At 44.4% G+C, this 17,955-nt stretch overlaps 1 protein-coding gene across 9 annotated transcripts in view; it reads left to right on the top strand.

Annotated features, from left to right (window-relative positions):
* Alh (coiled coil domain containing protein Alhambra) overlaps nt 1-17,955 on the top strand; it is a 76,161-nt gene that overhangs the window by 56,109 nt on the left and 2,097 nt on the right. For all 9 annotated transcript variants that reach the window (XM_075895347.1, XM_075895376.1, XM_037436169.2 and 6 more), the window contains 4 exons: nt 1,853-1,967; nt 3,525-3,613; nt 4,441-4,688; nt 8,119-8,214. In XM_075895347.1, the coding sequence (XP_075751462.1) occupies nt 1,853-1,967; nt 3,525-3,613; nt 4,441-4,688; nt 8,119-8,214 (548 nt within the window). The remainder of the gene's footprint in view (nt 1-1,852; nt 1,968-3,524; nt 3,614-4,440; nt 4,689-8,118; nt 8,215-17,955) is intronic.

Raw genomic sequence — 17,955 nt, 5'->3', positions numbered from 1 at the left:
AAGCTGATACCATCCGCAAGCTCATGATTTTCAGCTGGCTTTCCAAACCATGTTCGCTGTATGCGCACGTGAGGACAAGCTTCCCTCTAGAACTGAGGACAAAGGTGAAGTTTTTTGTTACGACCACTGTCTTGTCGATTTCGACAATACCTTTGTTTTGAACCACGTTGGAAAAAAGAAAACTTCTTCCTAGATAAGCTCGACATTCCAGGATTGGAACTTTCTTCGGTCTTGGAATACAGGCAACCAAGTTTCTACCTCTGGACATAACTCTGGATCGGAGGGGACGCCAGTAGCTTTATCAACATCGCTGCCCTCTATGTTAACGTCGGACACATAGCGACCACTTGCCGACACGCGGCCCTTGAATTTCGCGGTTTCTATAAGTTTTGGGGGTTCTCTTTTCCACCTTGTGTGCAGGAATATTTGGGGTAATTCGAGGAACAGCATTCAGCTTAAGTGTCCACCTACCACATGGAATTTTGACCTTTCCGCCTACGATGTGCTCGCAGCAAGAGATTAGGTCCTTAAATTTGAAATGTAGGTTTCGACTGTGAGCTGAAAAGCTTCTCGTGGAGTAGCAACTGTTGAGGCGTTGAGAACTGCTGGGTCATTTGGGGGTTTGAAGAAGTGCCGCCGGTCGCAAGTATTTTTTCCTCAAAGGCATAGCCACTACAACAATCCGGCGCACTGCAGGTCGCCACGTTTACTACCTTAAACTGCTAATTCACACAAGTATGCTCCATCGTCGTGTCACATGTGAAATATAATTTGCGAAAGAGCTTTTCCAAGTAAAAGTTATTATACATACTGACTGTATGTCATCTACTGCACTGCATTCCATTTTTTTTTCTTAAATTATTCTTCCGTCACATTGGAAGGCCTTCTTAACTCCTCGGATAATTTTAGCAACAATCCAAGGAGTTTGTGTATGAAAGTCATCTTCACATAAAAATTGTCCCATTTATGTCAGTTGTGCCAGCTATGAGGTGCGCAAGCTCATCGATATAAAGCGTACAACGGGACAGGCCCAGTGTGCCACCCGCTAGCTACGCCACTGATCGCAGGCAAAGAAGTGATCATACATTTCTTAGGTACAGGCGCGGCCCTTATTTATCACTAAGTAGTATTCATTCGGCCCTTATCTAGCCGCTTTAGCTAAAATCCACGTATTTGGAAACAAATTTCTCGCTATTTCGCATGCAGAGGTAGCAGACTACATTTCTTCGCTAATCCCAAAGTGACAGCGGCGCTGCCGCTGCGCGGCATATGGGAAGGGGCCGCTCTTTGCTGCTCCTTGTCGCTGCGACCCCGCGCGCTTTCCAAACGGACAGTATCTAAAAACTTTGAGAGCCGCTTCCAGCTGAGACTTCTCCAGCTGTGTCTCGGCCCCTCAGGAACACTCGCCACAAGCCGCTAGTGCAGCAGTCTGCTGGCACACCGAGGAGCCAAGAACGGGACCTCGGCGCTGGTTCACGCGTTATTGGAACCCCAGTCGCCCACACTCGAGCACTTGAACTAGACGAAGTGCTGTTTGAGACGTCTGCCCACTTTCGTTTCACTCGTTCTCCTATACTCTTGAGGCTTTTTTTTCTTTGCGTTCTATGTTCTTTCATTGCGACAATCATCATCACTATCTTTGGTTGTGGTGACACATCGTTTAACACAAGCTGCCTCCTTGTGATGTTACGGCCACGTGCCTCAATCCACATCATCACAAGGTTTTATTTTTAATATCCCTGGCCAAAAAGAGATAAAACAGCGAGACACACTGATGCTATGAAAATGATAGAGCAAAGTGACATGGTTGTCATTAAACAGCATTTCTTTTACTCATCTTTGTCTACAAAAGGGCGAGTGTCATCAGCTATGCCTCCAGAAGGCTGGGCATCGGCGTGTCAAGTGGGACCACCCCGCGTCAGCTTGCCTCGGAGTCCCGCATGGCCCGAATCGGCTGCTGTACCAAGGTCAGTGAGGGCACCGACCTCAACCCTGTTTTTTAGTCATATTTGTGGACAGGACTAGTCAGTTAGTGAATTGACATTATGGTCTGGTTTGACACTATTGTCTTCGGAAGTCTGTAGCATTTCTTTCTCAAAGGAAGATCAATTAATTATTTCAAAGTCTAAAAGTGTGTTTCGAAACTTTTAAACATCATATTTTACCAGGCTTGTAAGAATATTTTAATGCTTCAAATATTCGAACAAATGGTGCAGTATTCAAATGCACTTTGAACCGAATTTTAATTATTGAAAATTTTCTATTATATAAAACAAACAAATGCATATTAGTCTGCAAGTAACGCCCTATAAAGGTGTTCTCAATGCAAAAGAGGGATTTTAAGCCTTGAAAGAACTTATCTAGGTGTATATAAGTTAGCATGTAACCTCCCCGGCAAAAATGGTTTCACTGTAGTGAAGTGCTTCTAAGCCGTGAAAACACGTACTCGGGGGAAATTTACACTGCCGCGAAGCCTCACTTTAAGGTTAAATAAAAATATTAACCTCACGTCGATCCCTATTTTGAAGTTTAAAAGCTTGTTATAGTGACTTATATGCTCTAAGCATAGCAAATTTTAAAATGTAACATATTTTACAGGCTATCACTTGCAGTCTATCGAAAGTCAGATCGTGCTACTATTCAAGGTTTCCCCTTCCTTTGATGCAAAAAAAAAAACAAACTTGTATTTGTACAGGACTTGTCTCAATTTTAAAATTATACTGTGCAGGTTAGTTACGTCATGACAAGTATGCCCTTTTTTTATAATGTGTGCTATATATACTATCCAAATTCAATTCGAAATTATTCAACCAAAATCATTATTCACTTCTAATTCACTTCGAACCTATAATTCACTATTCACACAAGCCTATATTTCACTGCTTGTAGCTCGCAACCTGCTACAATTCAAATGCTGCTCCTTTTCTCATTCAATTCAAAATCATGCCATCTGGCCATGTGCAAGCTTACAAAGCAATACAATAAAATCCAAACAACACAAATTTGTCTTCTAAAGATGTGTGATGTAGCATGCAAGATATTTGAAAAGGGCCGGGTTATTAACAATTGTTGAGGGTCTGGACATCGTAGCGTTCTTCTTAAACTAAAAGTGTAGCGCGAAAAGACTGGACACAGGAGACAAGTAGGCAGGATGGGCATCTACTTCTTGCGCTTTACTTTTAGTTGAAGACACTTTGCGAACTCGTCCAGCAACGCGTTTTATCGAGATATCCTTCTTCATTTTAAGATGTTGCACCAACTGTTAAAGCAGAACTTTTTGAAAAGGTGACGAAACACGAAAGTTTTATAGACTTGGGTATTCAAATGGCACCATCAATATGATGTGCTTATCTGAAATTCGTCTTATGGTGAGGCAAAGGGGATCCTTGTCAAGATTTTTCATTTAGTTTAGTTAATAATGAAGTGCATTGTTAATTGCCGATTTTAGAAGAAGCGTGTTGAGGTTAGGATAACGCAATACTGTGTACGGTTTTATCGACACAGTTATGTGCGTTTGTTTGCAGCTTGATTCCGCAGACCCTGGAGCAGCTGCTTGAACGTCAGTGGGACCAGGGCTCTGGCTTTCTCATGAGGCAGGCCCAGCACTTTGACAGTGAGTGAAGCTCATATGCTGTGCACGGTTTGTTTCTTCTTACTTTCAGGATTATTAATTTCAGATCTTTTCGGATTATTTCGTGGTCTCTAGGGACTCCGTGAAATCACACATTGACTGTATTGCAACAGTGACATTTCGCTCAGTTTAACTTCGCTCGGATTGCATCGTACGCGGGGCCCACAGCGATGTCTCTTTCAGTAGGAAAACCGAAAGTTTTGTTTTTGAAAGTCCAAAAATACCATTTGGCACAGGTTTGGCGCAGACAATCCAAATTTTGAGGAAATGTAGCTGCATGTGGCAGCCAGGGCACTTTAGCGCAGTTTGGCGCAATCAGCGCAGTAGTAGCATCACTATTGCATGTGAGAGCGTTACTTCTTGCCGAGTTATGTCTCAAAGTTAAGTGTGGTGGTGCATGTGATATTGTAGAATCGCCAGTTCTTTTTATTGTGATCGTTAAAGTGTTGGCAAGTTGTTCCTCTGCAGCTTTCTGTGTTGGCTACACAATCTGTTGCCGTGCTTCTGGTGAACTTTGTTCTAGTAAGTAAAGCTGAGCTAGTACCTGTACGATTTCATCGCAGAATAGCAGCAGTATCGTAGGTTTAGCCTGTGTCTATGTCTTTTTTGCACTGATCTACTATCATGAAACATTGTTTCACTGCAATGGCTCGCTTCTCATGTCTCGCTGCATTGCAATTTCGTATGTAATGGCTCAATACTTACCGCAAATAAGCAGTGTGGTAAATGTTGCTTGGACACTTGTCATTGTGGAAGGAACCTCACAGGCTGTTTGTGTATTGGTTATAAGCTGTGTTCACATGTTGCAGTTGCATCATTGCTGTCATGTCTGCATCAACTGCGCTCGGAGAACATGGAGTTGGAGTCTCGAATCAGTGGCCTGCAAGCACGCCGGGACCAACTGCTGGCTGTCAGCGCACGACTGATGGGCCCTCTTCGAGAAGCGCCCATGTCCAACTCTCCCATGCCTCTCGCGTCCCATGCTTCTGCTGCAGAAGCCAATGCGGCGGCAGCCATGAGCATCGGCACGAGGGCAAACTTGCCCACATCTTCTGCGGTGCGTGCCATTTTTCGCTTGATTTCGTGTTCCTTGTTTTTAACAGGTGTCTCATTATAGGTGCACCATGTTGTTGTTTTTTTCGGGCGCACTACCACTTAAAAGATGAACTCGTTATGAGGAGTCCGCTTAAGAGAAGGAAAAAGTAGTTCGAATGATAATCTTGGTGTAACCGCTCAGTGTTCTCTGAACTGATGTCGAAGTGCTACAGTTACTAGTGAACAGGACCCAGAGTTCAGGGGGGTTCTCGTGCTGCGCCAGCACGCTAAGAAATGTCTCTGCATCGACGGGCTTACATATAGCCCAGTAAAGACGTAGGAAAGCACACAGTGGGAAGAAAGCAGCAAAACAATTTACTGCAGCCCGGTGCTCTCATTTCTGAATTTTGCACATCTGCAGTGGAGCTAAGGCTGCATAACCTCCAGTCTGGTTGCAGCAATGCATGATTAAAACGAAAGCAGCACTACCCCCTTGCATTCATTTGTGACCCCCCCTCATTCATAATCTGTTGCTAACTTTGAAGGTCTTTGGGATGAACTCGCAATAATACATACACTAGCATTTTTTTTAAGCACTAGGGCTCCAGCTTGTCGTCACACTCGAAATCAAATGGTCAATACAAGCCTATAACAAGGCTGTCGGTACTCAAAACCGGGTTAAAATAGATGAACATGGTCTAAAGTAATATAGATTACCATTTTCACTTTATTCTGCCGTGCCTTTGATTGTAATGTGCACCCGTTTCTCGCGACCAAAAAAAAAATTATAGCACCAAGTTTTAATGCACAACCACTTTTCGTGACGGAAAAGAAAAAGTCATTAGGAAGCAACCTTCCCATGTTAAGAAGAACAAGTATTTGCTTTCAATGCATTATAGTTACAAAAAGTGAACAAACAACACAGCGTATCTTGCCGCTAAGACCGCAGTCACTACGCCGATACAAGTTGCATGATGATTTCGCCGCCCGCTGCGAATACACGTATGGTGAGCAGCTCTTTGATTTCAAGGAACTGGCACTTTTTTGGTTCACTGAAACCTTTTTGCGGTGCTCCGCGGTCAAAATTTTTTTGCTTCTGTTTCCGCCAGTGCCGCATGTACGTTTCGAGAACTCCAGACGACCACGATGCAGCCAGATTTCCATCCGTCTCTGGGCACGTAGTAGTAACTCTCCTTTTGAATGCAGCATCAAGGTGCGCTCCTTTGAGTCTTTGGAGTCTGCACTGTTATGCCGTTGACTTAAATGCAAAATGGCACACGTACGAACTGCAGAAAATAGAAGAAACAATGGCAGAGATGGCACCCACATAGCCAGGCCTGATGCGCGTTCGAGGCGGCCAGTGTTGAAATGCCGATGGCAATGCGATAACCAATGGGTTTTTTTTTTTTTTTTTTTAGTCTTACACGATTTTAGCCCGCATGCGATTTTCGGACTCGTTTTAAAGGAAGAAACTGTGCACGTCAGATTCGAGTACATACGGTAAGAAAAAATAACCTAAAAGTAATCATACGTATTGGTAGCAGTTGGGTGCTATCAAAGTTACAGAATCAACGGAACTCCTTGCGGTGGCTCCACTTAAGGCAAGGGATGCATATTGTTAATGAAAATGAGGTTGGCACGTGTAGCACTTGAATGGTGGTTCGCGATTTGATTGCGACATCTTGAAATTGGGTGTGCTCCCTTGAAATCGAAGGATCGGCATCTTTCATCCAGTGAAATTGCAGACGTGATTCGACATAGTCTGTGCTATGTGCATAATCAAGGCAGTCTCGGAAGTAGTTGGCGAATTCATGCAATGGTGCTTTCTTTTGTTAGACCCATCCTCCCTTTTCCTCGCATTCATTTTATTACCAACGGATCTTTCGATGTCAATTTTTTTACACTATGAAACTTAAATGATGGTATGCACCACGCGTCGCAGGTTTTGATTTTAAAACGCACCGAGGCTGCGTGCTCAATATTTTGCCGCAAGTGTGGCCCTGGGAAAAAGCTGTTTTAGTTGGAATGCGGTACCGATTAGAGTGCGTATATTCGCGACTCCTGCACGTACGTTATAAGCGGTCTATACTGTATTCGGAAGTCTACTCTACGAATTGGAGAGGGGGGTGTAAAAAACAGGGTGGAGCCTGTACACTGGCCTTTCAAGGTATTACTTGAGATGAGTGCTCACAGTGACACGTGGTTGACCTGTTGCTTGGAGAGTATATTGAAACAATAATGCTGAGGCATAGTCCTCACAGGGTGATGCCATCCGTTTTTATCACTGGTACAATACAGGGTAGCAGAGGTTCAATTTTTATCATTTTTTGTCGTAATTTAATAAACATTCTTGGGTTTTGCTCTTCGTATCCACACTATATTTCACATTTAGCATTACCTTGTTTTCATGGTTTACGTAGTGTTTGTAAAACATGGCAGATATTTCGAACACCCGCTTCGAACTGGAATTGGTGTTGCTGTTGAAGGATTCGATTCGTACTCTAAAAATAACCATGTTAATGGCTTCGCTTGCCTTCGGGCAGCTGCAATGGCTGAGTATTACAGATAACTTTGCGAAGTTTTTTAGATCACTTCCCATTTCGGACATTCCTAGGCCTAAGAATATCTGTGTAAACACATCTGCAACATATAATTTTTTGCTTTTAGTGCATGGTTAACTTCTATTTACTTATATTATTACTAAAAAAAGTTGTGATATTGTCATATGCAGAGATTGAGGCAAGCATTTTCTAGTCTTTTTTTTTTTTTGCTTTTTTAGTGCTCTTATTCTCGGCTAGATGGCGCCATGGTCACAGCTTCGGCACGCAAACACCATCTCGTTTAACTAAAACGTGCTGTCCGTGGCGAACGTCTGCTTCACGGTAACGCTACTCCCTTTGACACTGCTGTCACGGTAATGCTAGACTATAACTGTCTATTGACAACCAACGGGCAATCAAGTGAAGGAAAGTAACTGGGATGTTATTCGTGGTAATTTTTACATAAATGTCAAGAAAGCGAAGTCAATAAAAAGGCAACTTGACGCCGGCTGGCAGCAGTCGTCTTTCTGTACACTTTACGGGGTATAGTATCTGTGTATTTAGACTTGGAATTGAATGTGGAAAACTCTTAATAGTTTTTTGTTGGTGTTGCATAGCCCATGTCACAAGGAACATGAAAATTGTGTCATTGTCTTAATGCAGTGGCAACCAAAATCCACCTTTGCTAGTCTGAATGTGCCCGATTCTAAGCGTACTAGGGTAATGTTGACTGTCAAAGTCCATTTTGCAGTATTTCTTCTCAATGCCGTCTCATTTCACGGCAGCCAAGGTCTTGCTAAAGCCAATTGCTTTCACTTCGTCTATTAGTACCATTGTTGCGGAGCTCAGTAGTATGTATGTGCTAGCAACATGTGTAGGTGCTGATACTGCCTTTGCATGAAATATGTGCAGGGCTCTTCTATGGACAAGCACCCTGGTGTGCCACTTGGCTTCCCTCTTGGCTTTCCCTCCTCGGCCCAGCCAGCCACCGACCACCAACCACACCAGGCAAGCGCATTAGAAGCCGAGCAAGCTGTGTCCAATGAGAACATGAAGCAGAGCACTAAAGGAAACCATGATTCCAAGCTATTCCTCTAGATTATCAATTTGACAGCGACGAACAAGTAGCAGAGCACCAGCATACCATATTGTGGCATTCACACGGGCAACTGATAGAGGTTGCTGGAAATAGTATGTTGTAGGATTATTGTCGCCAATGGTCGCTTAGTCGTAACACACCGTTTTAGTGATTTGCGAACCGACCGACTAAGTAGCCAGAGTGTCGAAATTGCAGAATCAAATAGCAGGGCGGGAGATCGGCATACAATGCTGGTTATTTCACAAGAAATAGACAAGCCTGTCAGAAAAACTTGTGAATAGTAACAGTTGCTGTGTGGCGATGAGCAAACTGCATTCTCTGGTGTGAACATTAGTCGTAGTGAGTAGCTGCTTCACAGTCACTGGTTGCAGACTTGTGTTAGTTGCCAGTGTGAATGCCACCTAAGACAATGTAATAAAGTTTGTGATTTTAGTGTTGTATGCAGGTTATGGACCATATGTATCATAAGCCTGTTGATGTGAGCAAAAGGGGGGAAAGAAGTTACTTGTCAGATTCTATGTGAAAGAAAATCGAGCTTTGTGCCTCTGTGTTTATCGTGAGGACATAGGAAAACGTCCATGCAACACTTAGGTTTAGATTTGCATTAGGAAACCCCTGGGTGTCAAAATTAATCTGGAGTCTCGCACAACAATATGCCTCAGTCACAATTTGTTTTTGCAGTGTAAAAATCTCGGAATAGCTGCGTTACAAAACTTCTAATGAAAGCTGCAGTGCCTCGCACTTACACCATAAACATGTTCTCATTGTTTTTTAATATGTACATAAAACAAGCCTTGCATGTGAGAAAATGTGCTAACAGACGTGTTAACTTTGGCAGCATTTGCTGTCGCTGAATCTGTAACATTCACTTCAGTGGAAGCATTTTGTTCTGTATTTGCAGAATATACACAGTACATTCCATTTTTACAGGGTATACTATATGTACTCGAATCTAGGCTGACGCCGATTCCAAGCCAACGTCCAAACATCTGAAGCCCCCCCAAAAAAAAAAGAAATCTTACCTCGAATGTAGGTTGAGCGAAGAGAGCACTCACAGAATGGAAACATTAATTGAACGTGAAGATGAAACAAAGTGGTTGGTTTATGATGCAAATAACTTGAGAAACATATAGCCGCTAGTCCTGTTGTGTGCGTTTCTTGTCGTTTTTTTTTTCGCGCCGCTTGTAGTTATTTGCATTATAAATATGCCGCTTAAGCTTAAATATGCCGCTTAAGCACGTCGCATAAGTAACCTCTTGCGACAGCACCTGAAGTAAGCGCGGCAGCACCTTTCGACAAGCTTGGTATATATATATATAAAGGTCGCTTAGACAGAAGTTCGGTTCTTGCCGACGGGCACATCGGCTTTCCTCTCATATCTTGGCGCCGAGTCCAGAAGAGGCCGCGACATCCCAGCATGTCACTTCTCCTTTGTGAAAGCAGCAGCCACCCCGATGCGTCCGCTCCAGGCCAGTATACGCCTCTCGAAAGTCCTCCGCTGTAAAGAGCCTTCCCTCCTATTTCATTTCGCCAAGCGCATTCACCGGGGCTGCTTCGTTTTGTCTTATCGGATGCTGCCGTCGCCCACGGTGCCCGCTGGACGGCTGCACAATAAATGGAACTCGGGCGAAAAGCAGCTCGGGCGAAAAGTGCTTGCCGATGCTGTGCTCATTCTAAGTCGTCGTCGTCGCTGACTTCTTTTGTCGCTGTCTTCAAACAGTGCGCAATCCTCGGTGCCACCAAGTACATTGGATATGCCGCACTTCTTAAAAGAGTGCACAATCAAAGTTTTTGGGATGTCGTCTCACACTGCAGCCCCTCATGAGATGCGCATTCTTTTTGTTCAAAGTTCTGCCTGGCTTGAACGTTGGACATTGACATCGCGGCTAGGACTATTTTCTTTTTATAAGTGGCACTATAATGACACCGCCTGTTTGGCACCATTGAGCTATGCTGCATACAGACCCCTCAAAGCGCGACTCAAAATGACAAACGGCTCGCCCATGACAAACGAGCGAGCCTCAACACTCCCCACGAAGATCAAAATGGCGGCCTCACGTGTGTACTCATTGGGTTTTCTGCATTTACATTAGAGAGAACTCTAGCGCTAGTGTCTACAGGAACTGCAACGTACCGTATTTACTCGCGTAATCCTCGCACTCGCATAATTCTCGCACCCCCCACATCGCCCAAGAAAAACACAATTTTATTTTTTCTCGAGTAATTATTGCACCCCCGAAAACTGCCGCAATAATGTCGTCTGCTCGTTCCAGCAACTGGTGATGATAGCGCTCACCATCTGGCGCCATCTCTTAAGCATCAAGCGTACTTTTGCTCGGAGATTCAATCCAATCCAAGCCAAGCCGAAGTGGCCAGTGCGCGTTGCGTGTTTTGTATGTTGTGTTGGTAATCTTGGCACGTTATGGGGTAACACTGAAGCTACACGGCTGCTTCAAGTTCCAAGTGATAGATCATGCACTAAACAACAGCGGCAGGGCCGCCGGTAGGCCCTTCGGAGCCTACGGGTTTTGTGTTCGCTACTGGTGACGGCAGCTGAAAGCCACCAAGGCACGTTGGGCCTGCCGTGTGCCTAAAACTGGGATTGATGGTAAACTTTATTTCTTCAGAAGGAAACTGCGGACGATTCTGTTAAATAGCCATCGGTAAACTTTATTTCTTCAGAAGGAAACTGCGGACGATTCTGTTAAATAGCCATCAGCGCAATACTGACGTCCTACGCTTACCTTTTGAGGGCTCCTGTTGAGTGACGAACGCAACCGCTACGCCCACAAGCTATGCGTATGGTATTCTGATTCTCGGCTATTTGCTTCCACTTTTTGTGTCTCAAATAAATATTGCCTTGTGTTGAACCTCTGCTTTTATTGTTGAGGTAAGTTCTAATTAGTACTTCTTAAAGCTTTATGTAAGTTGCTAGTGTGAGAATCCCGATTTGCGGCCACTTCGTTTTATTTTTCGCTCTCTGCGTTTTCGTGGAAAGCTTTCCCCGTGTAATTCTCGCACCCCGAACTTTGCATCAGTTTTCCGGCAAAAAAAGTGTGAGGATTATGCGAGTAAATACGGTATCCCGCTTCAGCAAGTATGGGAATTCGTAGTAGTACATAGATTTGCCTAGTCTTCGTACTTTACTTTTCTTTTGGCTTCGCATGGCTTGGAGCTGCTTTGTTACGAAACAAAAATCTGCAAATGTTCAGCAGTTGCGCTTCACCACCTTAATCATTTAGGCTCACTGTTTCAAGTGAAGTTACGAAGTTCAAAAGGTTTTGTTCTTTTTTTCAAAACAAAACCGAAACACAGTAATAAACAAAGCCACAAGAGCGATTCACCTAGGCAAATCCGTCTGCTACCCATCATTCCTATGATCTCTGAACAATCGCAGCACCAGAGTCTCTTCTAGTTAATTTTGTGAAACTCCATGTGTGAAGCCAGATGTTGGCTAGGCTACTAACAGCTACAACACCGTCTAAGTGACGCCAGTTGTGCACTTTTGTCGAAAAATGACGTGTTTTTCAAAATTCTCGTATCTAAGCTGACCCTGGAGTTTTATACAAAAAAATTTGAAAAGTCTGTCGGCCTAGACTTGAATAAATACGGTATTTAGGAAGTTAGTACAGTCAAACCTTGATATAACGAACTAAGTGGGACCGCCGCAACTCGTACGTTATTTTGAAATATCGTTGTAATGAAAAACTTCGATTGTAAGCAAGAGGTCAAACCTAGGAGCGAACATGACGTACCGTATTTACATGATTGTAAGACGACCCCCCCAAAATCGCATCTCAAAAAAAAAATAAAAAATAAAAAAAAACCACCTCACGTAGGTCGCAAGCTTCGCCTCTAGTTCCGGAAAGCGGCCAGACTTCGGCCCGCGAAAGCCACGGCGCTTGGAGTCGCACGAAAAAATTTCCTCGCGCTGAAGCCGCCACTTCCACACCACACATTCACAGATTCCGAACTTTCGTCCTCATGTCACGGCACTCATGTCAGACAGAAGTGACTCGAGAGAGCCGGTCGTGGACACAAGCGACAGGAGCACGCGGCGACGCGCCCGCTTAGAAAATTGTATCGCAAAGAGGAGCTCTTCCGTCAACTACCAATACCCCCCTACGGCGGCTCTTCCATCGATTAGCGGTACTCCCTCAAGAGTCGTGCGCTCGTCATAAAGGCACTCGTAATGCGCGCAGTAGATGCTAAAAAAAGAAAAGCTTTTGTATAAGCACGCGGAAAACTATGCGCTTTGGGTTGAGCGGGAAACTATTCGAGATGACAATACATGGGTTTCGATTCTAAGACGACCCCCCAACATTGGATTGTCAAATTTGAAAAAAAGGGTCGGCTTACAATCGTGTAAATACGGTACCTTGGCAGTTGCCGTGTGCGCCGACAAGCAAACACACACAAAAAAAAAATTACACACACTTCAAACGTTCTTTATTTGAAGAAATCTGTGATTTTCTTCTGACGCGTGGAGCACAAACGGCTGATTAAGTACGCCTCAACACCTTCCACCTTACGTAGCACCTCATCGGGCACATCACTGCACCGACCAATGTAGGTGCGGACTTTGTTCATGTGCACTAAAACATCCGAGTGCGATATGGTCTCATCCTCTTCAGTGTTCGGTGATACAGAGTCCTCTTCCTTCGGGTCGTCGTCGTAGCTGGAGACGTCGCGAACGCTGTTGACAATCTCCTCGGTTGTCATGTCCGCCGACGTTAGTGCTGCGCTGTCGCTCTCCACGTAGTCGTCGAAGGAAGAGACGTCGGGCAACAGTTCCTCAACCTCAGTCCACAGGTCTCCTGGGTAGCTGTGGTCCTCTTCCAGGTTGTCTTCAACTTGGGCAGGCGCCTTGACTAGGCCTGCTTTTCGCCAACAGTTACGGATTGTTGACGTCTTCACGTTCCACCAAGCTCCCATCAGCATTTCCGCCGCTTGACGAACGTTGACTGATGTCGGCTGCTTTAAGCGGAGATTTATAATAAAACGCTGCACAAGGCGCTTGCGAAATTCCGCCTTAACACTCTTTATGATGCCTTGATCTAGTGGTTGCAGCAAGGACGTGTTGTTCGGTGGCAGAAACTCCAGGCGAACGTGCGTCAAGCGAACATTCACAATGTGGGCTGAACAGTTGTCGACGATCAAAAGAATCTTTCTATTTTCTTTCCTCATTTGTTCGTCAAGTTTGATGAGCCACTGCGAAAACAATTCTTTTGTCATCCAGGCACGCTTGTTCGCGCAATAGTCGAACGGTAGGGATACGACGTTTTTCATGCAGCGAGGCTTCGCGTATTTTCCAATGACAAGCGGCTTGATTTTCTTCGTGCCCGACGCATTGCAGCAGAGCAAGACCGTCACGCGGAGATGCGACTTCTTGCCTCCTTTACACTGCTGACCTTTGAAGTGCATCGTCCGATCTGGCAAGAGCTGGTAGAAGCACGCGGTCTCGTCCGCGTTGAAAATGTCGTCTTCGGAGTACGACTCTGCCACCTCTCGGAAACGATCGTTTCGCCAGGAATCTGCACCCTCTTTGTCCGCAGCCTTTTCTTCACCTGAGACTACCTGCCAGGTTATGCCGTTTCTCTGGCGAAAACGAAAAAGCCAACCCGCACTTGCATCAAACCCAGTTACTTCAAGTGCGTCGGCGAACTCGCGGGCTTTTTCTTGAAGCATTGGGCCAGACATTGGGATGTTTTGCAGCCGGGCATCTTTAAACCAGGTCAGCACAGCTTGGTCGACATCTTGAAAATTTCCCAGGCGCAACCGTTTCCTCGTAGGTGCAAGTTGTGACTCTCGGTGAAGCTTCAGAATCTTTTCTCTGTCTTTCCAAATGGTCGCGACAGTCGACGGGCAATGCCACGCTCCCTGCAGAGGTAGATTTGCTTTTTGCCCGAGTCAAGTTCCCTCAACAAATCCACCTTTTCTTGCAGGGAAAACTGCTTTCGCCTCTTCTTAGCGCTGTCACCTGGTGCATTCATCGTCGGGTCTCCAAACACTTTGCAGAAAGCTAAGAAAAAAAGAACGACAACAAAACGCAGCAGACTTCACACGTGCGTGGCACGAAGGACGCACGACGAAGGACGAGGCAACGAGGCTAGGCCTGCTAAGCTGCCACACATCAAACCATAACTGTGTGGTGGCGCTAGCAGTTGGCTCTCAACACGGTGATGATGATAGCTTCCGTGCATGGAAAAAAACAGCGGCTACTGTGCTACGTGAGAGTTGCGGTGCTGCTACTTTTAACTAAATTCATAATACTGATGTTCCTTGCGTATAGGCGGGCAAATAAATTATGCACGTTATTCTGAAATATACATTGTACTGAAATTCGTTGTTCTGAAATATTTTTACATTGAAAATATATAGGCAATCTGGCGGGGATTCTCGAAATATTCGTAAATCGGAAAAAGTCGTTAATTCGGTGTTCGTAGTAACGAGATTTGACTGTACTAGGTACATTGGAAAAGATTAGAGCTTGGTTTAGACACAAAAACCTTTCTGTAAAAGTGTGCCAAGTGCATGAAGTTATGTTGATGAATTCAAGCTATGGATCATCCGAGTGCCAACTCGCTGTTCCCATTAAGGGTGGGCCATACAGCACATCACTACTCTCTCACCCCATTTTGTGCTCCTGTAGCAAGAAGAACTTGCGAGATGCACTGTTCTACTTGCTTTGTTTTTTGCTTGCAGCTATTCAAACAAATGCTACCTTGATGAAATTATTTTTATTTACAAGTTAACATAATTATTTTCATTCTTTTGTTGTGCTGTGCGAGGACAAAAAGAAAAAGAAAGACCGGACACACATGTGCGCAAACTGTTTATTGATCGCAATGTACGTCGGATACATATACGGAGCGACCAAGACATACTGGGATTCATTTGATTTTTATTTTTTTAGTATATTGTTCATCTTTTTGTAAAGGCGTTAAAATTGTGTTCATTGTTTGTTTTTGTTGTATAGAACTGGTGCCAGCAGAACTGGTGTTTCTGCTGTTCTTGGTGTCCCATCTTTATTTATCAAGAAGTTGTCTCTGAATAGTTGCGCCACACAGCCGTTGCCCACTGCAGGTAGGGTACGGTGATTACAGAGATGGCAAATATGACCAAATCGCAGCCTGTTTCAAGTTAATCGCATTATCAGTTTATGGAAACAGGCTGCACCAACGAAAGAAAGTGAAGTGGAAATCCACCAAATTGCTCAAACTTACTTCAGAAAAGGCAAGGCACGCGCAAACTCCCTCCTAAATAGTCGCAGCTATTTTGAAAGTTTTCCTGAAAGGTCTTCAACTCTGTATAAAAGTAGAAAGTGGATCTTTTGGAACTAAAGTAACAGTTCTTTTACAGAATGAAGTTACCTTGGAAACAAAATAAAGTGTTCTATGTTTTGTTCATTTGTTATAAAGTTGTGGCTGCCTTTTCGCTTTGCGGTCACCCTACATGCGCAATCGGGAGGATGGTGATAAAAATGACAAGAAGAAATGAAAGTTACCTGCAGAAACCCAAGATTCAAAGTGGCACATGTTGGTTAATGTGATGCTCGTCTATGAAACATTCAGCTGGATTTCCCCAGTGCAACAGAACAAGAGCTAATGTGGCTTGGCTGGTAATTTTCGAACCTCTTGGACTTGTATCAACGTAACACTTTGGTATAGCTAAACACAGATTCGAAACCGCTCAGTGGGCGGTGGATCGTTTTTCAGCGAAAGCTGTTACGAGATCACGACAAGGGTCACGTGCGCCGTAGTTTTCCGCCACCGCTGCAGCCAGTATCACACAAAATAAGAGAAAAATCTAATTAAATAAAAAAAAATGACAGTATCCACGGGGCGAATGATGGAGAGTGGGGCGAAGCTGGGTCCGCGCACCCCTTTGGCCTCCCATTGTCATACTGCAGTGTCCTCACGGTGCCGTCGTCGCACTGCGCGCACGCCGCTCAGCAGCCTTGTTCATACTCCATCGTCGAGCCTCTGAACGGCATTTTTATTGCACTGTAGAGTGCCCCCTGGCGTACAGCGTCGCCGAAGAACACACGATCGTCTCTCTGTCCTTCCGTATGTGTGACGTCAATTCTTCTTTTCTACAAGTAACACCCTCTAGTGTCGTACCATTTGCATTTTTCAGCGTATAGTACTAGTACCGCCCTCTATGGCCGGTGCAAGAATAACGAGGGGCGGGTATGTACCACCCGCGATTACGACTGGGACGCTCGGGTTACACTATAAGGAGCTTCGCCCCTAAAACACGCGATCGCTGTTGCACAATCATCTCCCTTCTCTCTCTCCTTCCATACATGTGACGCAAATCCCATTTTCATAAAACTTGCCTTTTATTAATCTTTTCTACAAGTAACGCCCTCTAGTGCCAGACCATTTGCATCTTTAGTAGCACCCTATATGTAGTAGCACCCTATATGGCCGGTTTAAGAACTAAGGAGAGGTGGTTACTACAGAGGACGATCGGGTGACGCCTTAAGGAGCTTCACCCCGAAAAACATTGACACAATGGGATTCAAACCGAAGTTTGAAGTTTGAAGTTTATTTCACCACAGTGTTACACCATACAATGTGTGGTGTGGGATGCGGGAAAAAAAAAAAAAGCTGCGATAAAAACGCACCTGCGTGCCAGCCCAGTATTTTACCACCGAGCCATGCCGGTGCTTGAAACTCTGTTGCAGACTTGCCTTATGCAGCCTTTATGTCTGGAAAGGAATTATGTTAATATGAGTAATAAAGTGTTTAGAACAGCAAAAGAGCATCTAGGTGTTTCACAATGCAAATCGCATACCGAGTGAGCCGTCGAATGCTCCAACCCAACGCAAAAGCTTGAGGTATAATTCTTCATTGTCAGCCAAGGCATAAAAAAAAGTACATAATTCTTTGCTAGTGTGTAGTGGGAACCACACTTCTCTGAAAAATTGTCAGCCAAGGCATAAAAAAAAAGTACATAATTCTTTGCTAGTGTGTAGCGGGAACCACACTTCTCTGAAAAATGGTGAAGGATTTCATAGTGAATGCCTTCCTCCTACACAAAAATTATGATGATTAACGGCATAGTGTGTACTTTGCTAGTTTGCTTGCAGTAGTTACCAAAAGAATATTTAAAAAAGGCTCTGAAAGGCCGCTCTTCCAGCTTTTGCCGTGATTGTATTGCGAATTCTGCACAGGCCTGGCGTTTTTTTTTTTTTTTGTTCTGTTGTAACACTGTAATCCAACAAAATAATGATGCATGCCAACTATCCCTCATCGAAGCCTTGTTCAATTACCTTCAGAAGCAATGCAGAGTACTATTAGGCCAAGTATTATATGTTAGATATGTGTACTTTTTTTTGTCCTCTTCTTCCTTTTCTACTTGGCTTCCAAAGCACATGCGCAAAGTTTTCTGGCCTTTAGTCAAGGGCTGAGAGAAAGCGAAAGAGATGGAAAGAAAAAGAAAACCTTGGCGAAGTTTCTTGTGAGGTGGCGGAATCCAAAGGCTCAGCTCTCCAGGTATGCTGACAGAACCCTTGTACAGTATAACAAGGGGGAAGTAAGGGAAGCGAGGGTGAGATGTGAGGAGGAAAAAGGAGAGAGTAAAGCATTATCATTAGAGTGTACATTGAAATGGGATACAGAAAAATATACACAGATGAAGGC

The sequence above is a fragment of the Rhipicephalus microplus genome, chromosome 1 (assembly GCF_043290135.1).
Source record: "Rhipicephalus microplus isolate Deutch F79 chromosome 1, USDA_Rmic, whole genome shotgun sequence".
Taxonomy (NCBI): domain Eukaryota; kingdom Metazoa; phylum Arthropoda; class Arachnida; order Ixodida; family Ixodidae; genus Rhipicephalus; species Rhipicephalus microplus.
This window is presented reverse-complemented; position numbering and strand designations above follow the sequence as displayed.